Source organism: Corvus hawaiiensis, chromosome Z (assembly GCF_020740725.1).
Source record: "Corvus hawaiiensis isolate bCorHaw1 chromosome Z, bCorHaw1.pri.cur, whole genome shotgun sequence".
Classification (NCBI taxonomy): domain Eukaryota; kingdom Metazoa; phylum Chordata; class Aves; order Passeriformes; family Corvidae; genus Corvus; species Corvus hawaiiensis.
In genome coordinates, this window is record NC_063255.1 from 4,517,711 (window position 1) to 4,541,982 (window position 24,272).

Below are 24,272 nucleotides of genomic sequence, written 5' to 3' on the forward strand. Positions count from 1 at the left end.
AGGACCCTTGGTCCCATGACTGGGGGAGTTCCTGAGCACAGCCCCGGCCATGCGGCTGGAGAAATAAACATCTCTGAAACAGCTATCAAGAATCTGTCTGTCCGTATATATTTCTTTTCCAGGGGACTCCCGGTTTGATATATGCGTGTTGCAGTATCCCCACTGCAACAATTTTCCACCTTGTTAATTTAAGAGGCACAGTCTGTGCAGCTGTGCTAGAGATAAGAAATAATAAACATCAAATCAGAAGAACAACTCAGCGCCTCCTGCGTTTTAATCAGAACTCTGAGTACAAGAACTCACGAAACAGAGGTGAAGAAGAAAAGAAACGAAACGGAGAAAATTAATAGGCACAGTGGGCAGAATGCCTCCTGCCAGTCTGCCAGCTGTGCCGCAAGCAGTCACTTCACTGGTAAGGAGCAGGGTTCTCTCCAGCAGCCCTGCCCACAAGGGCTGCTGGGACAGGCACCCTGCACTCCCTCTGCACCTCCTGGGACGCTACCATGGCTGACGTCTCCAGCACACAGCCTGGCCCCTGCACTTGCTCACAAATGATGCAAAATTCTCCACCACTTCACTGCAGGGAGGGTGGGAGGCCATGGACTCACTCCTGGCACAGCAACGAGCACTGCGAGAGCACAAGGCCCTGCCCACACGTTATCTAACCTGAAAACATCCTTGTAAGTTAATCTAATTGTATTTTTTATTAAATAGAAATAAGTTATAGCTTGGATAAATTTTGTTTCTAAAGCTGAAAAAGATTTAACAGATTGCAATGAGAGCACATGAGTTATTAACACTTCAGTTAGGCCAGAGGCTAAAAATGGTCATCATTGATACACCAAAGCTAACGTTTTGAAGATGGAAGCAGCAGAATTAGTCCTGTCATTTAACTCTTATCAGAAGCAGAAAGTTTGTCCTCACCTTTATCATTGCCTTTTCTGAAAAGTAAACTGATACCATTTGTAAATATTCAGTTGTGCCATAGGAAAAAAAAATACCCCAATTTCAATTACTTTTCTCCTGAAAATTAAAGCCTAGAGAACAAGAGAATCAAAGATCCTTCCTCACGAAATTTCAGGAACTGTATTTTACCACTTCGGTTTAAGACTAATTGCTATATTTGGTTTCTGTTCTTTCCCTAAAGTTAAAAATTTCAACATCAAAGTCAAAAAGGGCTATAGCTTGCTGCAGTCCAAATCCATACCCTTCCAGTGAAAATTTAATCCTATGTATAAGGGTTTAATATATAATGATAGTATGTAAAAGCTTTTCTGCTGTTTCAAGCTGAAATTTCTCGACTTTGATCTCCACTAGATCGTTGCTGGCTGCAGATGGGCACTTGTTTGGCATTGTGCTCATTGACAATGGTTGTCATATAAACAGTTATGATAATGATGATTGTTTTCAATTATAGTCCCAAGCCTTGTAGGAAAATCTTCCAAGATGAAAAGCCAAACACCTAGTAACAAATTTAACTTGTTCCCTAATGCATATGAAAGTGAACACATGCAGTTATTCAGAGACATTACTCATAAAGTTAATCACAACTTACCGTGCTGTTATTAGCCAGAAGTATGTCCATCATTCTTGACAGGGTCTCTGCCAACATTGTGCATTAACATAAACTGCAGTTAGCATTCCACCCGGGAGGTAATGGGGGTGGAGTTGCTCCGAGAATGACGCAGGCAGGCAGGTCTGTCTCAGCTGTGCACAGCCATGATGACAGATCTGACCTCCAGTGAGATGCTGCAGGGGAGCTGGATGGCTTGGCCACACAGCAGAAAGCAGCCTTTAGGCCAGGGCTGGACTAGAGCAGGTAGGACCTGCCTCCCTCTGAAAATCGGGAAGCACCACTCAGGACTGCACAAGGGATTTTGCAGAATGGTGGTAGGCCAGTACTGCTTCTTGCCAGGATGTGCTTCTGTGTTTCTGTGTTTCTCCAGGTAGTCGTCCCAGGTGGAGTCAAAGCTAGCAAGGGTGACCAGATCTGCACAGGTTTTACACTGAGCCAAAAGCTTATGGTGTCTGCAGATTAACTGTGCAACAAATCCAAATTTAGTCAGAAGGCACCCGGTTCTGGTAATTGTGTGTACAGCTGAATGGGACCATCAGCACACTGAGTCTCTTCCCTTGCAAGTACCAAATGTAACCAAATAAACACCTTAATTATGAGATTATGTTGGTGGATGATTGAGGAAATGGCATACACATAACACACAAACAAATAGTAGCAATTCTTCTGGCAGTCCTCCCTATGCCAAGGTAAAATGCAGGAAACAATGACTTACCACACAACTTCTGCTGACAGATGCTGGCAGCAGGGGATAGGGGAGGTTTTGCATTCAGAACTGTGAGAGCCCGAACAGCCTTTGACACTAATGCCAAAGGAGGAGAGAAAGATTAGCCTGCCTCTACAAACAGAGGGAAGGTTTCAAAAAAGATTACTCCCCAAAAGGTCAGTAAAAAAAGCCCCAGATTTTTAAAAGCATCTGGTTATCTGGTAAGATAGTCAAAAACTTGTAGGTGTCTTTAAAGAGCTAATCCCCGCTGGAAAAAAAAATTGATTCAATAGCTGAATCATCCCTTAGTGAAGCAAAGTTAATTTCAATTTTGAAGGTGGAAGATCAGTACTTAAAAGCAAAAAACCGAAAATAGAAACCAGCATTTTCTTGCCCCTTCCACCTGCAAGGTACAAAAGACAAAGGCACATAGAAAGGAGCAGCTTTAACCTGTGAGTCCTGCAGGTAACTAGTAAGTAATTAAAAGTAAGCCTTATGTTTGCAAATAATTGTTTTAACTGTGACCATTTGGGCTTAAACGTTTCAGCAACAATTCTGAAGTATCCTCATGACATGTCTTTGATGAAAAAACACAAAGAATTGAGACATTGTACATGGTAATTTTAAGTAGTCCAGGTACAGCCACAAATTAATTAGAATTAATTACTCCCCTGCCTCCAGTGAGTTTCTCTGTTATGACAGGTAAAAGTGAAATAGGAGGAACTCAAGAAAGTAATTTTTTCATAACAGAAATAGAGAAAACTTGGTGATAAAAATGAAAACTCACATCTTCAGATAGAAATATACATGGATGTTCTCTAACAGTTCAAATACAATTTAAGTGTTACAATCAAAGTTTCTTTTTCTCTCAGACGATTCAAATGGGAATTATCTTTCTCTCATGAAGGACTATTTCTGCTCACAGTCTTACTGCTTTCCTAAGTCCTTCTGTTTGTATGGTTGAACATACAGTCTAGAAAGAGCAATAGAAAGGGAGAAAGCTACAGATCTACAGCATTAAAGGAATCAGCTCCTGATACTGAATTACAGTGCTGCATTAACAGATGGTTTCCATTAATATACATTAGTAAGTTCCTTCAGACCTCTGACTTTGTGACATACCTTTGTGAACCAAAAAGACAGTTAAGGGTGTGGTAGCCTGTTAACCCCCCGATTCTGTGATGCCATGTTCCCCCTGTTGCATGCCCTAGCCTTGGCCACTCCCTTATTTTCTCCCTGTTGGCTCCTGTACCCCAACCCCACCCAGGGACCGCCCCTGGGCCCCTGGCAAAACCATCCCGCGCCCTGACCACAAGGTCTCTCTCTCTGCCTCCAAGGGCACAGGGATAAGATGTGAATAAAGCCATCTTACCACCCTCATGGGAGACCTTTCTCTATCTTCTTCATCACCACTGCATTGTAACGCTGCTGGCTGCCAGAGCCAGATCGAGGGGCTGTCTGAAATGGACTCCAGGATGCGACTGGTCGCACGGCCCTAGGAAATCCTTGCTGTGCTCTCAGGGAGCTGCAGCCTGCTAGGCAGAGTCAAGCGGTTACAACATAAAGGTACTAAAAAATGGTACTACCTAGGGCAGCATATATCAAGTTACGAATCATGGAAATGCTAGCTTAATGATAAAACCCTTAATTGACCCTTTATTGTTAAAAAAAACCCCAAAGAGCATAGTTTAATAGCAACAGCAGAAACTTATTTTTATTCTATTGTCACAAGTTATTTTCACCTTTCATCAGACTCATCTATACAAGACAGAAGGCTAGGGTCTTTTCATATTTTTTGAAAGAAAAATTTGACATAGAAAATATTTTTCCTGCTTATTTAGAAGACTTGTAAAAATTCTTGTAGTTGGGCAACTATTTCTGTATCCACAGTTTCCATAAGGGCATGAAAACCTTGTTCTCCCAGTAATTCCTGCTGTGCCTTTAACTTCTCATAGATGAACTGCTGCAATGACACAGTGTGTACCGGGTCCTTCAATGCAAGCTGTGGAAAACATGTAAATGAAAAATATATAATAATGCATTAAAAAATATTCTATGACTAACGCATTTTGATTATAACCACAGCTCAAGAAAGAAATCTGCTTTTATTTTCTTTGTACTTACTTGAGAAACAAGAGGAAAAACTTGTGCAAAACAAAGATCAAATTGATTATTATCAAGGCAAATATCAGTTTAAAACTATTTGAAACCATGTCAAATCATGCATCTTACACTTTAAGGTTTCACACTTCTACAAGATAAAACAATTTCAAAGCTGCTTTATTAGTTACTGCTCAATGAGGTTCCTGTAATTCCTAAAAATCAGATCAGATCTTACCAAGCACTTTAGTGATGGCATGCACTATGGTCAGTTTTATTTTATTAGAAAACAAAACACTGAAAAAGCTGAACTTGTTTAGACCACATGACAAACAAAATAAAATGTTCATATGTATAAAGAATAGACACACTTCAGTACTGATATCTATAACCTCATCAATCCAGCCGGATTATACAATTTTCTTTTGGAAAGGGAAGGACAGAATATTTGTCACTATTTTCCCACATTAGCTGCCTTTTAATGGAAGTAAAAATAGGTAAAAGAGACTACATTGACAGAGGATGTATTGCAAATGTCAGTGTCAGCAGACACGTGGGACACGTGGGCAGGGCTCAGGATACCGATAGTTATGCCGCATTTGTCCCTCAGTCCACCAGGCTGGATGGAAGGGGATGGGAGATGGGGACACCTGGTACTTCCTGCATCATATAGAAGTAGGATGTTGAAATCAATGGCAATTAATGCAGACCTGTGATCTGTTCATCTTAGTGTCAAACCCAAACAACACTACTGTTTATGCTGGAAGGTCAGGAAACTATTTTGCTGTTTCAAGGTAAAACATGATCATTTTATTACCTATTCTTACCATTGCACTCTTTTCAAAGGGGAAGTAATCACAGTAATAGTTTGGTACTCTGTAGGGGTTTTTTTAGCAAATGTATTTTGAACCTCTAGAATATAATAGACTTTTCTAACAAAATTCCTGCATCACAACTACTCTAACCAAGATTTGTTGAAGTTACTGGCATCCTTTTGTAATTAAAAAAAAAAAAAGATTGCCTTGATCAGGAAAGAATCTACCAGTTTCTGAATGATTTGCATTTGTTCACCTAAAATCGTAATTTAGGACATATAATGCATTTGTAGTTAGTTTCTGTAAGTTCATAGCTCTGAAGAGTCATGTATAAAATTACTCTAAGGAATTTTGCACAGAACAACAGGTATTTAAATACAAGTGTTCTTATCCTTGTGACCCTGACCAAAGCCACTAAATCATACCCTCCACAACTGGAGGGTATGATTGAGTGGGACAGGGGAGAGAAAATATAACAAAAGGCTTGTGGGCTGAGATAAGAACACAGAGAGATCACTCACCAGTTTCTCCTATGAGCAAAACAGCCTTGACTCAGGCAAATTAATTTATCACCAATCAGATCAGGGTAGGGTAATGAGAAATGGAACTAAATCTTAAAACACCTTCTTCCCACCCCTCCCTTCTTCCTGGGTTCAACTTTAACACTAAATTCTCTACCTCCTCTGGAGCAGCTTGGGGCTGGACAGGGGAATGGAGACTGCAGCCAGTTTATCACATGTTGTTTGTCATGCTCCTTCCTCTTCACACTCTTACCCTGCTCCATCATGGGGCCTCACCCACAGGAGACAGCCCTCCATGAACTTCTCCAATATGAGTCCATCCATGGGCTGCTGTCCTTCACTAACTAACTAATCCAGTGTGGATCCCTTTTTTTCCACAGGGTGCAGTCCTTCAGGAACAAGCTGCTCCAGCATGGGCTCCTCTCTCCATGTGCCCACAGGTCCCGACAGAAGCCTGCTTCAGTGTGCACTTCCCCCAGGGTCAGACTCCTTTGGGTATCCACCTGCTCCAACACGGGCTGCAGGTGGATTTCTGCTCCCCCACTGACCTCCATGGGCTGCAGGGGCACAGCTTCCTCACCATGGTCTGCACCACAGGCTGCAGGGGAACCTCAGCTCTGGCACCTGGAGCACCTTCTCTCCTTCCTTTCTCGCTGACCTCGGTGTCTGCAGAGTTGTTGCTCTCACACATATTCACTCTGCTCCCTGGCCCTCACCATTCAAAGCAGTAGCACTCTAAACCAGCAGGGACTTCTGTAGTATGATTAATGCTTGCTGCTGGAAGCATCATCTACTGTCTGTAAACCAAATGTGACTTAGAAGTCTTCAGACCTAATTAAGGAGTTAATACACTAATTTGTTTTCATTCAGATAGTCCCATCAGGATTTCAAGTAAATGAAAGAGTTTCCTGCAACAACAACAAAGTTGATTTTCTTTCGCTCTACTTCTCTAGAACTTGTATTCAGAACTAACAAAACAAATGAAATAGTTTGATATAATGAGTTTGCCAACAATATTAGACAGAGAGCTGCAGTCTTCACTGACTAAGCAAACAAAATTTTAAGTTTGGAAGAACAGTAAGCATAGGGGGCGAAGGACTATATATTAAGTATGTATGCTGAGCTCCTAGGCATGTGGCCATAGTTGTTTTATTGAAATGTGCCTGATTCTGATAAGGCAAAACAAATCTATTTTCCAGTTAAAAAAACACCAGAAAATTCCAACAGCTTCTTAGTCAAAACAGCTACAGACAGGAAATAAAAATTTGGCCAGTAACTACATACTATTGAAATGTGCTTTATGCTGCTCAGTGAAAACCTGGATTTGACTAGCTTTTCATTATCTTTACAGATTGATCTTGAAACTGGATACAGGTGCCCACCTTGGGGCTGGACTAAAGAAACTTCCACCTCACGGGTTGTAAACACTGGCTTGAAGCAAACAGTTCAGAGGTTTTGCTGATTCCCTTTAGGTTGTTCTTGATTTTCTTATCACATTACATATTCGTTCCCTCTTTTACTTTACCAGCGGTATCTGCTACTATAGTTTTCAGGTGGGTGTGCGGACTGGTGCTCCTACAGAGAGGAAGAAACTTCCATCATACGTAGGTAGGAATGGGCCCAGGTGATGTTTTGTTTTTAATCCAGTTTTTAAAATCAAATGCTAGCTGTGCTTTCGAAGCCATGATTAACAATTCTGATTATTATCTGACACTTCTGCTACTAGTGACCTACCCAAAGGACCTCTACAATTTTGAAATTAATAGCCAAGTGTCACATCTCAATTTCTGCACCATCTACAAAGCCATATACAGAGCTTTTTCAGTTAGGATTCAGAATGAATTTATAGCAAACATTCATAACAACTACAGCCCACTTGCTTTAACAGCTGCAAGAAATTGCATTTGAAAGAATAAGAATATAGTGTATACTAGAGTTAGCTGAAAAAATGACAGTGTAGAAGGCTTAAGTCAGAAATATATCAGGAAAAATTAACTAAATATAAGAACAAGACTAAAATAGACAGTTACTCTTACAAAGGAGGCTTGAAAGGAGAAAAACAAAGGATTTCCATAATGCTTAGGAATCTAGAAAACACAGCAACCATGGAAATAGTTAAAATTTAGACTATGAAATCCAAAACGAAAATGAAGCTTGGATGTTCATGTATGATTATTTATTCTCTGTAAACCTTCCAAGAAAACAAAGGCTGAAAAAAGGTCTTTAAGCCTACTGTTAAAGAGCAGACGAGGAACAAATCACAAGCAATTCCTAAGAGAAAAAAGTGATATGCAAAGGAAGATATATGCAAGGGAAGTAAACCAAGACCTTCGTTGTGGTGTTGTTATCAGTTTGGTGAAGCTCCTCCTTATCAAAGCACATTTATCTTTATGCAAATGGCCAATAACTCTGTATCGCATGTGATTCCCAGAACAGTTCCCTCGCTATGACTGTGTTCATTGACAGTATAAGGTGTGTTGTATCCTTTAATGATACAGGATAATTCAGTGTACCCTGCTTTTCATTTTGCCTGACATATCCACACTGAAGGTAGTCCATAGCAAATCTAACAAGTCTAAATTCCTCAACATATATCCAAAATATTTAAGTTAACCTGCAACTGAAAAATTAACATCTGCAACAAAGCCATTAAAACTTTAGCCAGGCAGCAATGAAGTCTGACTATATTCAAATAAAACTAGGAACAAAAAAGCACTGTAGATTTAAATTTACTTTGCTTTTTAAATCTGATTAACAAACAAAACATCCTTCTCCCTGTTGATATATAGATATATATTGATCCCTATTGATAATCATATATACATTATATATCTATATTGAGAGATTATTCAAAACCACTAAGTACTATAACTCTGCAACAAACAGCTAGAATTTAAGCCCACAAGCAAGTAGATAATTTAACAGAGTCCAGAGATGCTTTTAAGAGTAACAACTACAGAACTATGTAATACATTTTTAAGGACCACAGAAAATATTTCTGCATTTTGTTTAAATCTGAAATTGCAAGTCACTAGGAATTTCTCTTAAGGCATTTCTAATAGCAGAATAATATGGAAGTATTTTTGCATATTTTTAAATATATAGATATATTTTTTTATATTGCTTTTATAAATATATTCCTATATATTTATTAGTATTTAAAAGAAAAATCTACTAACAAACCACAAGTATACACTGGCTTCTTTGTAAGAGTTCTTTACATTAGAAAAAAATTCTATGCAAGCACATGAATTCTTTTAAATATGAGAAATTTAGCCTGCCATGACATTTCAATAAAGTTTAGCTCTCTGGTTTTTTCAATAAATTCTTTCTATATTGTGTTAGTATTGTAATGTTTAGATTTTGTGAACAGATGGTGTTTATTTTGATAACAGTTACCAAGATGCAAAAGGAAAGCAGAAGCATAAGTGCTGTTGTTGCAAGGTTTGGCATTAAATTTTCTTTTTTTGATCCAAAAGATGAATTTTCCAAGAACAATAGATCAACCAAACCTAAAAACAATTTAGTGTAACAGAAGTGAAGCACATAATCAGGTCTATGACTGAATAACAGATCCAAAACTTACCATTTTTTTCCTTTTATCTTGTTCTGTGGGAGGTTCCTCATCTTCTGTAACCTTCGGCTCTTCAAAATGAGACATTAACATGCAGCTAAAAATGGGAATAAGAACTGTTTTAACATATACTACCATTAAAAATAATTTTAAAGCACTTTTGAAAACACAGAACAGATAAGAGAGTTTTCTGAAAGTCAGGCAATCTAATAAAAAGTAATTTTTTTCTGAGAACAGTGAATCTAATGAAGCCTGAATGCATGTTCTCTGTCACCTCTAACCATGTAACAATCTCAGTTATCCTCCATATTGTAGCTTAAGTTGTGGGTTAAAAATGCATTTGTGCACATATAAAACAGACTACATATGGCTTTAAAGAAAATAATATAGAAAAACCTACTATTCCTAGCAAGAATTTTCCCCCCTTTTCAAGAAAGTGCTAGACAAGCACTCTATGCTAAGTCAAAGTGGTACATATACAAAGATTGCAAAGATGTCTCATGGCATTCATGTTTTTCTGTGAGATCTTTAACAAAAGGACCTGGAAACTTACAAGGACAGTGCTATTGGTTCTGCAATAAAATCTGCAAGACACTGAACAAAGGTTTTAAACTCATTTTTTGTTTTGCTTCACCCTCAGTTGGCAAGTACAGCCATATTTTAACTATTATAACTATTATTTTGGAAGTAAGTATAAAACCAGAAAATATGAAGAAAAAGACCCAGTTTGAAAGTCAGAGGTTTTCCTGTCTGTTGAAACAGTCTGAATGGACTTTATAAAGGCACTGACAAAAGCTTTCCTGTAGCAAACATGCCTTTCATTCTCTTTACATGCTCTATGCTGAAAGAATTGACAAATATTCCACCACTTTATCAAATCCTTTCCTGGAATTTCTACCTTAAAAACCAAAAGGATTTAAACACTCAGGCAATGACTACTTGCCACCATGCATCAGGTATGATTTAAGACACGAAGGACACATAATTCACATATTACAGAGCACCAAAACAGATGCAGATTATTGCTCATTTTCAGTCCTGCACATTTTTAATTGCTGCATTCCACTAGCATGTGAAATGCTCCATCAGTTAAGATGAATAACCCATTTTGAAGTTACTAAAATGAAAAAACGGTTGTGATTTTTTTACGTGGTATTACATGATTTTACATGAAAATATTCAGACTTACTCTGTTTACATAGTTAGTTTACCATTAACATGTGTTTAGAGCTGTATGAAACACTTGCCAAAGAGCATGGCAAGCAGAGTCAAATGCTAACACAGAAGCCATTTCTAGTAAAGGGATTAGTTATTTCAAAATCATACAGCTAATTGCATATCTCCTCTGCTCACAAATGGCTGCTTACATCTCAGTTTATTAAAGGAAAAGGAGACAAAAATGTCAACTATCAAAACATACAAGATCGACTTAACTTTTTGAGACCTTCATAAATTTTAGGTACCATAAAAGTCAAAACACAAGGAGAGGAGAGAATAAAAGAAGAGATGATGATAAAATTCGGAAAAATCTGGGTATTGGTGAGACAAGACCAGAGCAATGGAATGCTCCCCTTTCCAAAATATATGAGGTTTGTAAAGCTCTCTTGTAATTATCCCTACAATGAGAAACATGAACACTAGGAAACCTGAGTGTAACCCCTTTGTATTGTAAGATAGTATAAACATTTCCATAACCTGATTAAAATCCAATCTAAATCTAAAAAATGACAAGACTTTTACCTCTTCCAAAATCTCACTGCTTTAACTACAACAGTTTCTTTAAAATCCCAGTTTAAATGTAGTCATTTAAAGTGGTTAAGCCACTTAAGCCATTGCTGTTGTTTACAATTTTCCCTGTACATGTTTACCCTCTCTTCATCCTTCAGTGGCTGAAGTTCTATATTGCTTCAGCGTTGATCTTCCTGTGTTAAACACACACACACATCATTAGATTTCCTGCACTACAATAATTAGCTAATATGATAATCAGTGGACTATACATTATCTTTTTTCTGAACCAGTTTGGATTTAAGCCATTCTTCTTCAGTCTGGAGAGCCACAACAATGCACATGATTTCAGATGACTGCTCTCACTTTACTTCCAAATGATGTCAAAATATATTACACAAGTGTCAGACTCTTTCAAACAGCTCTTTCAGTACCTGTCAACATAAGTATGTCCTTGGTTCAGTGTGGCTATATTTTATGAAGTAAAAACAATGCCCAGAGTTCGGAAAAGTAGTGACAAGTTCTACAAGCCTTCAGGCTTAAAATATGAAATAAACTAAGATGAAGTTTATTTATTTCTCAGTGAGAACTCTTTTCAACAAGTGCTGGCAAAGCAACATGTTTAGAAATAAAAGGGACTCTGTAACATTGTCTCCAATGGTAAACAAAACACAGTGCCAGACATTTTGCATATTCCCAGACTTTGGAGCTACATCTTCTTTACTGAGAGTCAAGAGTTTGGTGGGAAGTACTTTGGCAAGCAGTTCTTAGGCACAGTTCAGGCTCAGCGTGAGCGTGGACTGTTCTCAACACACAGCTGTGTGCGTACCACCTGTTCAAAGTGGAGAAGAACTTAATACATTGCATTCTGGCTGTTCTGTGCCACCTGGTTTCAGTGGCAGCAAACATCCCCTTAAGCAGTTAATTAACTAGCTCAGATACAGTCTGTTCCTTCAGCATGTAATGATCAGAAAGAAAATGCTTGATTCTTAGCATCAGAGCATCCATAAATTCTGTTATTAGCATATACTGTCTGTAAGAATATCCTGCAGGGCATCTGTTTTTAATGTTTTACAACTCTCCATTCTAAAAGTGTATAATCATTACAGAGATAAAAATGACATTAAGATCTCTGTCCAAAAAATATCTTACTATTCATTAGGTTGTTTTTTTTTTCCAGCTTTGATGGACTACCACCAGTAACCAGAGAACCTTCAGGAGATGAATGAGTGCGGTGCTGGGAGGCATAGCACTGTGGACACCCCCAACACCTTCCTGCCACAAGCAAGCTCTTGATCCTAGCTCGGGAAACTGTCTTTTGAGATATATCCTGTAGCAGCACATGTGTTACATGGAACAACTGGAGAACTGTCCTTGTGGGATATGCTTTCAAGTTCTCCAGGACATGAACTATTGTACACTAGCTAAACTCACATAAGGTTCATGTCATACTCAAAGAAACTCTGAGCTACCTCTGAGCTAGGGTGGTCCCTATCAACACACAAGCTTGTTGTATTGAAATTTTATCAAGTAAGCAAAAAGCAAATCTAAGCATAAGAATGTTTTAAGACATCATTTAGTACATAACTTAATGGACAATATAAAATTATACTGTCATTTTAAGCACTTTTTCCCCATTGCAATTGTTCTCTTTTAAGACCAAAAGTTTCCTGTCTTCCTAAAATACGCACTCTTGAGGAAACAGAACTCTAACAAGCACGTTTTAATTGCCTACAGATTTTTCAAATCAAAACACTTCATATAAAACAGTATTGCTACTGTTAAACCCAACAAAATTAGATGTTCTGCTTACTCTTTGTATGTTCCTGTTTCAGAATCTTCAGTCATAACATCGTGCAGTCCTTCCACTGAAATGTTGATGATACCACAAAATTTATCTTGGATAACACTGTAAAAGAACAAAATTTATTTTGGATAACATTGGGAAAGAACAGGAAAGTGACTTAGCTAAAGGAACTGCACAGGAAATTTGCTCAGCTGTAGAGTACATTTACTGAGAGGTATTTTCCTTGCTTACTGCTTAGCTGAGCATGCTATCAAGCAACTAATTCAGTATTTTTCTTTAATTACAAAAAGGCTTCAAAATACACAAGAAACATTATTCTTAAATATAATAAAATGTAATGTGCCACTGAAAACCTAGAAGTAACTGCAAATGGAATAGAAGAAAATAAACATTAGCACAGGAGTCAAGAACTGAGTGGGAAGGGCATGCTCCTGCCAGCAGGGAAGAGAGTAGTAGCTTCTATTCCCAACACATTTACACATTTTCTACTGTCACTATTCAATGCATAAACCTACACAACCCCTGAGCAATGGCTGCTTGTAAAGAAGATACACTCCCCTATTTACCAGTATTTCTTCACCCTCTTAGGCAGCCAACTCCTCAGAGAGGGTGGAAAAACCCTGCACACACCCAGTTCTACAGGAATGTCACTTTCCTGACTGTACAGAGCAAGATCAGACAGGATTTATCTGTTTAAACACAGGCACCTCCTGCCATTTGACACACAAGGCTATTTAACACTAATGCAAAGGGCTGATACGTATCACTTGGGACTTAAAAGGCATGAGCACCTTTACTCAGCATGACCTGAAGGCCTAGATAGGTCCACAATGCCCAAAATTGCACTAAACATATTTACATTTGCCCCTGCCTCGAGAAAGGATGTGCCTGTAGGGTAAGGGTATAGAAACATGATCTCCCCATGATGGATAAAGTCGGTGCCACCAGGTGCTAGTTAATGGAAAGCAGCCAACTGCTGCTTCTGCTCCATTTCCTGCCGCTGTGGATTTAATGCCAGAGACTTGCTATTGTGGAACCTTGGTTCTTGGACTCCTACTCTGGGAACTGCGAAAGGGTAAAGACAAACTGCAAGTGAAAGGATGTTCATCTCAGGAATACCTCTAGCTACATGCAGCAAAGAAAGAGAAAGGACCTAACTGGTGATGGTAAACTACAACTCTTTTCCTGGGACTGCCATTGACTGAAGCACCTTATTGCTCCATTTGGATTTCAGGCTTAATTCTCCCAAAAAGATGCTGCTGCTCCCTAAGAGGCAGATGCAGAAGCAGACACATTCCATTTATTTACAGGCACTGAACACAAAGTTCATATACTGTAGTTTGATTGTAACTGATCATTGTTTTAACACTGACACATCAATTTCTTAATATTCTTCCATTTCCTTTTCTTATTTGGGATGAAAACTGAAGACATGCATAAACTGTAGCTTCTTATACAATAGCAACTGCTTTTGAAAAATTTCTTGTCAGACACACAACAGAATTTTACACATATGACAAACAGTTATATAGCAATAGATGCCTTGGAAAAAGTGCTTATGAAGTTAGAATACAAAGCATAGAAAATATTTCTTTATATTTGTTTTGATAAAATTGTAATTTCACTCATGATCATTTGTTTCAAAGGGATTAGTTTTTTTCTGCTTTTTAAATTCAGCTACTGTTGTATGCCAGGATCTGAAGTGTATTTTGTATCATCAGTCTTGCAACTCCTGATTTCCACAACATGAAAACTGACATAATTTTTACTGCCTGATTGTCAGCTATGTATTTTAAAAGACACTCCTTTGCCAATCACATTCAGAAGAGCAAAGTATAACATGTTGTGAGACTGAATCCCTGTGAGGTTCTGCAGACAGCAAGCAAACAACCTATTGACTTCACAGCACAGCTGAGAAAGCTGAACAGTACCTCAGCCGCCTGCACAATGAGCCCTCCAAGACACAGCAGGTTTCTTCACCAAGTCAGAGGTCCTGCCTAGCACACCTCCCATTAAGACTCTTTTGCCTCATCCTCCTCTTTGAAACACATCTCTAGGAAAATGCCATTAACACGGTTAGTGTTTTCCAACATGAGTAAGGTTAATATTTTCCAACAAGCTGCCCTCAGATTCACGTCAATAGTAGACAAGAGCCATTCAACTGAGAACAAATGTGAACATTTCGCACCCTGGAAAAGTAAACTATGCCCCATTCATACGCACTATTTAATAATAGAGGTTGCTGTCCACTACCTGTATTATTTCTTCCTTCCAAGTTTCATGAATCCCAGAATGGTTTGGGTTGAAAGGAACCTCAAAGGTCACCTAGTTCCAACCCTCCTGCCATAGGACCAGGCTGCTCAAAGCTTCAACCTGGCCTTGAACACTTCCAGGGATGGAGCATCCACAGCTTCTCTGGGCAACCTGTTCCAGTGCCTCAGCACCCTCACAGTAAAGAATTTCTTCCTGACATCTAATCAAAACCTACTCTAAGTTTAAAGCCATTCCCCCTTATACTATCACTACAGTTCCTGAAGGAACAGTCCCTCTCTGGCTTCCCTGTAGGCCCCTTCAGATACTGGAAGGCTGTTGTGAGATCTGCACACAATCTTCTCCTCTCCAGGCTGAACAGCCACAACTTTCTCAGCCTGTCTTCACAGCAGAGGTGCTCCACTCCGCTTATCAACCTTGTGGCCTCAGGACTCGCTCCGGAAGTATCCTGTCCTTCTTATATTGAGGGCCCCAGAGCTGGATGCAGCACTCCAGGTGGGGTCTTGTCAGAGCAGAGCAGAGAGGCAAAAACATTTTTCTTGGTAATCCCTCAAAAGCACATAGGGAAATCATTAATTTCTTGGAAAGGATATTCTTACTTTATGATATAAATGAGAAATAGTATTTCACTTCTTTCTTTAGTGGAAGATTCATGACAGTTTTTCTTTTTTTTAAGGAAAACAAAGTATGTAGAACACCTTTCAAACTGCTTGCCTGCAGCTTTCAGTAAACGTAATACCTTTTCTTTTCTCCCCTTTCTTTTTTCCCCCTTGCAGGAACCCAGAGTGCAGAGAATATTCCTCTGCCTGTTTTGAAGGGTTTTATCCCACTGAACAACACTGTTTTTGACCTTCGTCCTTGGAAAAAACTGCCTACTCTTAGAGAAGAATTAGAAACTACACTAGTGTAAATTAGGTGATAGGCTACTATGTAAGATTCTCACAGGGTGAAAAATTTAGAGGTTTTGGGTTTGTTAATGCAGTAAATAAATAAAAGCAAAAAACATCAAAATGGAGGATTGTTGTTGTTCTCCAAACCTCCTCCTCCTTCTTCTTCATCTACTCCATACTCTGCCATAAAAGTAGTTTGGGATGATTGGACAAAGAATTCTGCAGTTCCTGGCTGTGTTACTAAATAATTGGTAGAGAAGTAAAAATAATGTACGTTTTTAGTAACCATTGGTTGATTTACCTTTAAAAAGGCCGTTTAATCTTGATAATTCGGCTTTTCTCCTGCATTCTCTGCTTTGTGCTATGTCTGGATCATGCTAGAGACTGTTTCTCTGGTAAGATTTAATAAACAACTATCAAGAAGTAGCGAAGGCTGAGAGTCCCGTTTGTTTCTCAAACCCCTGGCAAGGACTTTAAAAGATCTCTCCCATCAGGAGAGGCATAATTATGGCATGGTCAGTGTCACCCCTTTAAATGGGACATACAGTTTCTTTCTACCAAAAACCCACTGAAATATTTACCAAGCATGGAGCTATTAAACAGTGCAACTATTTCTAGAAAAGAAGACACATGCATGTGAAAAATAAAGATACCATAGACTCATGCTTTAAAAAATGAAATCTCAATTAAAGTTCAGTGGCAATATAAAATACATCAGGTCTTATTTTCATAGATGAGAAAGCAAGTCATGCCACTCAATGTAATACCTTTTCAAAGAGACTAAAATTAGCCTGCTTATTTCAAGAAATAATTAAGAAGTCATATGAGCAGATTCAAAGAAGACAAACGCTGTATTCAGATGAATTTTCAAACAGTTAATATGTTTCATACTAAAATCTTAAACCTGGAGGAAGTCAGCATTTAAGCAGTTCCCCCCTTGAATTGCATATAATCCAGATTAGCAGTGAAACAAACAAAAGCATCAGGCTATAACTGGTTTTATAACTATGCAGTTTTCCTAAATTATTGGGACAAAGCCTCATTTGGTATGCAGCAAAAATAAAAGACCCACAATTAGGACCTAAAACGCTCCATAACCCAGTTTCAAAGATACAATGACTATATTTTCTTTTTATTACAGAAAGGATATTTTATGCTGCCTGTTAATAAAATTCACCTTACCAGTAACAAAAACAAAATTTAGCATTCAGTGCAGCTTCCATATGAATAAACTCAAACCTTCTATTTCAAACTTTGCATACTTTTTAGATAAAAGAATAAAAGCTTTGCATAGGACAACACAGACCACATCTGTTCTGAAAAAAAAGGCAGGATTTTTTTTTCATTCTGTCTATAATTTCTAATGCACTCAGCTACATATACAACTTTTTTATTATCCTGAGGTTTTATGTGAAAATTCAAAATTTTACTTCAATTATATAGCTAACTACTGTAGATAAAGCTCTATCACCATGTTAAAACATGTCTTGACAAATTTTTAGTGGTGCCTAAATAAAATGGACCCCCTATCTGCTTTGCACATCCCTCAGAGAGGGAGAAAAAATACTTTTTTGGAGATTAAAAGAAAATGTTTTCTGCTTTTCTACATTCACCAGGATGAAGCAATAAACACCAAGAAGAGTTTCATTTCATATCTTTACTAGTGTACATATTGAGAAAGCTTAACTAATTCTTTATTCTTATCTCAGCCAAGGAAAGAGGTGGAGTGGGACAAATAGAGATTACTTTGCACATACTGTAAGTGACGTAAATGATTATTACACCAACACCCCTTAGGAGCTGCACAGTACTAAGGAACTCCTATAGCAGTAAAGCAGCAGCTAAGACAATCTTTCAAGGGGAGTCCTATGACTGACCATAAACCTGATCTTCATGAAGCACCACTTTGCTTCATGAGGGCAGACTCAACTAAGTCTTCTAACGTATTCCCTAATGATTTTAATAGACATATGAACCACACATATACATGAAAGGGTCAGTTTCCTGGAGTGAACATTTAAATACAAAAGATACTGACTGCTAAAAAAAAAGGCATTTCCCTCACAACTGCATAATAAATCTCTCAGTTCCTTTTTAGTCTGATCCTTGTGTTGGCAAGCTGGATATTAGAGAATGTCTCCAAAGGACGGCTTTCAACTGCTCCAACTCAGCTTCCACAAACAGCTACAACACCAGTTTCCTTTCATGCTCCATCTACAGATGGTGAGACTCATACTTGGCAAACAACTCCCACAACAGCTTGTCAGTGAAAAAGATGCACCTTCTGAGAGAACCTCTCATGCCTTTCTGTAGGAAACCAGAGCCTAAAATAACAGCTGCTCCCTGCCACATTTCTTTAAGTTTATTCAGTTTCAACCTTTGTGCATACCCAAAACTCCTCTGTAAGAAAGGCATAGCAGCATTTTTAGCAAGAAAAACTTAACTAGTTTCTATTGCATTTGAAGTCCATTATTTCTGAAGGTGCCCATGTAAAATTAAAAATTTAGAAATATAGCACATAAAATTGCTGAACCTACTACTGTGCAACCATTGATTGTGCAGCTGTTACTAAATGAAAACAAAATTAACATTTATCACAAGGAATTATGTAGGACAGACATAAAGTAACAAAAATGGGTTAAAGAGGAAGAGACTGCAGTGGATTAGCCTCTGGAAAAAAGTGCATAAATTACATCCAGTGTTTTCCCTTCTTAAAAGCATTTGCCCATTATATTTAACATCTGATCTTAAGTTAGAAAATTATTTTAAAAAATAGTTTCTACTCAGGTAGTACAAAACAGTTTAAGCTTTTGTCCAAAGTGTTCCCTAGAAGTATTTGACCTATTATACAGTAAATTACAGTTAAATACAGTATTATTTCATTACATTACTAACAAACAACAGTGAAGGCACACTTGCACATTCACACCCATTCAGAGCAGTCAAGATTTATGCATGTCCTGGTAGCAGATAATAAATTTTCCCTTCTGGAAAAGAACTGCAGATGGACAAACAGGATGACTGGGAGCTGCACAGCCTGGATACGCACGAGTTACACGAGCAGGAAAGAGAAGGGATAGACTAAGAATGCTGAGGGCAGTTCTGGCTCAGCTGGAGAACACCACAGGGTCCAGGCTGAAGCCTGGAACAGCACCATTCTTCTACACAACTTAAATCAACACCATGGAGGAAAGTCTGTCAAAGCATTGTTCCCCATTTTTTCTTGAAGAAAATGGTCTAACTGTAAACGGTGTAACTTATAAGCAACACAGCTGAAATCTTAGGGCACACACCTGGAGAAGATAAACAGTATCTACAAAACTAAGTCCCATTAGTTGAAAATTTTACAGTATTGGACTATTTGGAACATAGTTTTATGACTTTTAATTCCTGAATAAAGTTTGAATTACTGAAGTAACAACCAGGAAAAAAAAAATCGCAGAAATTCGGGTTGAAAATAAAGCTACAACATACTAGACATAACCTGATAATAACGGAACACCAATATTTGAAACAGAAGTAAAAAGTTAAATGCAAACTATATAAGAAAATATCTGTATTTGAAGATGAAGCCTTCACTAAGAACACATACCTTGACCTAACACTTCCAAATATAAACCAAATACGTAAATGTTTTCAGCCATTAATTTAGCATTATGTATTTACAGTGTAGTGTATTTCTTCAATTTGTACCTCTTATCTAGCTAAAACGTCCCTCAAAATATTACTATGTAGATGCCAAAGTATCTTTTATTGACAATAATTAACCAGTGTCTAAGGTAATTATGTCTTAGACATAATAAATTTGGTCATTAAACTTTGGTAAATTTCAACAGAAATTTAGTTTTTCTTAACTCCAGTTTGGGGTATTTCATAAAATGATACAGATACACACTAATAAAAAATATTTTTATTTATATATTTTTATACTTATTTATATTTATATAAATTTATATTTAATATATTCATTACACAGACTGAACACACAACTTGGTATATTAAAATATGCTATAGGTATTAATAGAATTTGTATAGTTTTAAATTTTTCTCTTACTCAAGAGTTTGAACATGCTAGCTGTAAATGTACTTTTTTCTACTGCGCTTTATTTAATAGAGGAAGAGTACAAACTCTATTACAATAAACACATGAAGCACTGTTTTCTCATTCTCCAAGATTTCTTGGCTTTGTGATCCTACTAAGAACTGATGTCTTGCTTGCTTCACAACAGCTATGGAATTTCTATAGGAATTTACATCATTATTAAGCAAAATAAATTACAGGGTACTTTATACTGCATGTATACTTGAGCCATAGGTGAAAGATTCCTACAAATAGGGACTGAGGTTAATAAACTTATCCATGTCAGATTTAAATGACATATAATGAAATAATCCATAAAGTTGAAAACATTCAGGAAGCAAATGATGATGCAGAACCCAATTGTGCCATTTTCCACAGTTCTATCAAGCAGTTGATTTTAATCAGTGGAAGTATTTTTACAAAACTGAGTTCTTGATTTCTTGACCTTTCATATGACAGTTAACACCAAATCAAATGAGTTAAATTACAATGATGAATGTTCAAACAAGATGACCTGTGCCTGACTTTCTGATGCTGTTCGCTTGAGCAGCCTTATTTGATCCAGTTCTGAATGTCCCACTGATTTCTGAGTTAGGGACTGCACTGAGTCAGTTATGTTGTATCTGCCAGGCTGATAAAAGCCATAATATTCTATACTCTTTTCCCCTGAGTTTTCCAGCACCTTTAGTTTCTGCCTAAACTGAATAATTTTACAGGTTAAGAACAGGATAACAGCACAAGCCAGAATGAAAAAGGCTAGTAAAATGTCAAAAGCTTGATTCAGCTTTTCAACCTGTTGTGTACAAATCAGGGTTGTTTTTAATGATACAGGAGCAGCATCTGTTGTAAATAACTGTTCTCCTTCTACAGTTCTATTAGAAGGTATAATTTCTGCTGGTATTTGCACTGGTAATGTTGATAATACTGTAGTTGCCTGTGATGGAATTTCAACAGCATATTCCTCATAGGGCAATGGGGTAGAAGATGTAGATGTAGCTCTTTCCCAGAAAGTAACATATTTAGTTTCTGCACTGACAAACTGTTCCAGTGTGTTGTGCCTGTTGCCTTTATGCCAGGCCATCATCACAGCGGTAGTGCTGTGACGCACCCCGAAGGATCCCAGACTCGGGGTAGAGCCCAAGCCGGCTGTGGGGCCAATGCAGTTTGAAAACCGAGCCCACTTCATATAATGCAAAGGTCTCCCACGCATACTCTGGGGATTCTGACAGTGGATTTTTGCAGAAACAAGAGATGATGCTAGCCAATTAAGTAACCCAAGCATTCTGCAGCTGCAGTTCCAAGGATTAGAACTTACCTGTAGATGAGTTAAAGATACTAAGGGCTTGAGCACTTCAGGTTGTAACTCTGTGATATTATTAAATGCTAAACTGAGTACTTTAAGTGACTGCCCCATTTTTTTAAAGGTACCATTGCTAATAGTGGCTATTTTATTTCTGTCTAGCTGTAGATACATTAAATTGTTCAATAAAGTAAAAGTGCTGGAATTTATATTTTCTAAATCATTATAACTTAAGATTAGCTGGCTAAGGTTGTTTAATCCAAAAAATCCATTTACAGCAATACATTTTAGCTTGACATTTTTCAAAGACAGATATCTAAGCTTGTTAAGTCCCTTAAATGCAAAAGGCTGAATTGATCCAATGGGATTGTGAGACAAAGAAAGTCTTTCAAGATTTTTGAGCCTTCCAATAGCATTTGATGGCACAAGTGTTAAGTTGTTACCTTCAAGAAACAAATATGCAAGATTTTCAAGATGATGAAATGCTGAATCTGATATCCATGAAATCTTATTATTGGCTAGGTTTAGTGTTTGGAGTCTTATCATTCCCAAGAAAGTCCCACTTCCAAGGACACTGAGACGATTTCTTTGAAGTGTTAAATACCTAACAGAAAGGAGATCACTAAATAATCCTCTGGGAAGAAAAGCTATTTGATTATTCTGAAGGTATAAACAATGAAGATTGGAAAGGCCTTCAAAGATTCCTGGATCCAGGTGTTTAATATTATTGTTATTTAGATGCAAGTAGCACAGTTTGGGGACTTCCATAAAAGCTTTTGGGTGTACATACAAAATACTGGAGTTATCCATGTAGAGTGCAGCAAGCTTCTGAAGGCCTCTTAGTCCATTTGGAGTGACATGTGATATATTATTTCCACTGAGATAAACAAGAATTGTTGTTTCTGGAAGGTTCCAAGGGATGCTTGAAAGCCCTGCATTACGACAGCTAACTTGTCTCCCTGTGCAGAGCTGACAAGCAGATGGACAGCCAAAAGCCTCCTTCTGAAGCAGCAACAAAAGAAAACAATTAAATATATACAGGAATGCTCCTGGGCAGGGTGGAGAACTTTGCAGAACACACATATCCCTGTCTTTGGCCTTCTTACTCATCTCTGACTTCACTATTAGAGATAAAAAGAAGTATATAAATATTATTAATTCAAATATATTCATTATATTTATTAATTATTATTAATTATTTAAATCCATGTGTACAGTTTTTAAAATATTAGCATTGCTCTCAAGATTGGTATTTTACATATTATCCTTTCATGCCAAAAAGCAGTTTAAAACTTAAACTTACTAACTGAACTACACAGAAAAAACTTTTCCAAGTAAATAGACAATTAAATAAATGTACTGCCAACATAGCCAGAAAATATTTAATTGGCTGCAGCATAAAAGCATCTAAGCTGTCAAAATAACAGCTTCTATTAAATTAAAAATACTATTTATCAACTATTTCTTATAGTTAACCATCACTAAGAAATGTTTCAAAAGCATTCAGGTAGAAATGCCAACTGTAAACAAGTTAGCTTTCACTGGCAGCTCACTGACAATTTGAATTTTACTTTTATAAAGCTGAGTTACATTTAAAATAAATAAAAGCAATTCCTTACCCCAAATCTGAAGTTCATTGTTTCCGTTATTTTGCTGTTGGCAGTCCACTGGACTAAGTTATAAGCTGACTGACTACACTTATCTGTGAAACCTTTGGAAAGGCAGTATTGCTGCGTACTACAGCACTCACATTTTTGCCCCAGGGTTTACAGCAGTTTGCTCAGGAAACTAAGAAAGAAGTGCCTAAAGTCAGGTTGCCATGGATACAGGAAACCCTGGGACAGGAAGCCATTTTATCTGTGCTTCAGAAGTATTGTTGGAAAGGAAATCTCAATGATTTGTTTCTAGAAAACCAAGAACTATCTTAGTCTGTAACTGCTAGGTTTTGTTGTTTGGTTTGATTTTTTTTTTTTAAACTGATTTAACTAGGAGAGCTTGAAGGAGTTTTATCTTAGTTAGGTATAACTTTCAGAATAAAGCACAACTATTTGTAACAGCACTATTGCATTACCTGCAACTCCCTTATCTTTCAGCCAGAATCTGAAACCCTTTATTAAGTCAGTAGCAACATGTACACTGTTCTCTGCCTATAGAGCCAAACTGCTGCCACACGCACACACATTCCAGTGGTCCAGCTAAGAGGGAAAAGAGACACTCTGGAGGGAAGAGCCCAGTGCCTCCTGTCCCCTGGCAAGGCACACCCTGCCAGCAATCCCAGAGAAACCTGTGAAATCTTAGAATATGAGACCCATATGATGTGGTACTAAACTGCTATGCACTTGTGTTATTTCCAACTTGACCCAAGCACTATGTTAAGTCTCACTTTAGGCCACACTTTTTAAAGCAAATTTATCCACAGAGGACTATGGGACGGTTTCTGATTCTGAGAGCCACACCTTCAGTGCACATCTTTCGTTTCCTGCAGTGTCCTCTTTGCAGAAAAACACTACACAAACTATAAATATCCCTCTTGCCTAAGCTCCGGAGATTACACCCTCAGTTTACCCATCACAGGGAAGAAACACTCGCAAAGTCCAGTCACATCATCAAAGGAGGAAGGGGGACATTAAGCCTACAAATAGCAACGTGACTGTAATCCCATTATTTTACTTCAACGAGACCTTCTGCTCAGCAAAAGAAAGATGACAAAGCCCATCAGTAGCCATAGCCAAAAAAGAGGCACAACACAGCAAGAGAATCAGTGATCTCACACAGGAAGCATGAGTTCACATACGGGGTGAAATGTAACCCAAATGTTTTTGCCTATATAATCCAATCTGAAATGCAGGAAACACATGAGAAAGGGACGCAGAATAGACAAGGACATGCTTTTGTAGAAGCTT

At 37.8% G+C, this 24,272-nt stretch overlaps 2 protein-coding genes across 6 annotated transcripts in view; both read right to left on the minus strand.

Annotated features, from left to right (window-relative positions):
- Positions 1 to 3,969: 3,969 nt before the first annotated feature.
- Positions 3,970 to 24,272, minus strand: part of IPO11 (importin 11) — an 82,329-nt gene continuing 62,026 nt past the window's right edge. For all 5 annotated transcript variants that reach the window (XM_048291702.1, XM_048291704.1, XM_048291703.1 and 2 more), the window contains 3 exons: positions 12,834 to 12,929; positions 9,305 to 9,389; positions 3,970 to 4,284 (listed from right to left, as the gene is read on the minus strand). In XM_048291702.1, coding sequence (XP_048147659.1) covers positions 4,120 to 4,284; positions 9,305 to 9,389; positions 12,834 to 12,929 — 346 coding nt within the window. In that variant the 3' untranslated portion in view covers positions 3,970 to 4,119. The remainder of the gene's footprint in view (positions 4,285 to 9,304; positions 9,390 to 12,833; positions 12,930 to 24,272) is intronic.
- Positions 16,238 to 23,232, minus strand: LRRC70 (leucine rich repeat containing 70). Its single transcript, XM_048291708.1, has 2 exons — positions 22,989 to 23,232; positions 16,238 to 22,490 (listed from the first exon to the last, which is right to left on the minus strand). The coding sequence occupies exon 2, from the start codon at positions 22,477 to 22,479 to the stop codon at positions 20,554 to 20,556; it is 1,926 nt and encodes a 641-aa protein (XP_048147665.1). The 5' UTR covers positions 22,480 to 22,490; positions 22,989 to 23,232; the 3' UTR covers positions 16,238 to 20,553.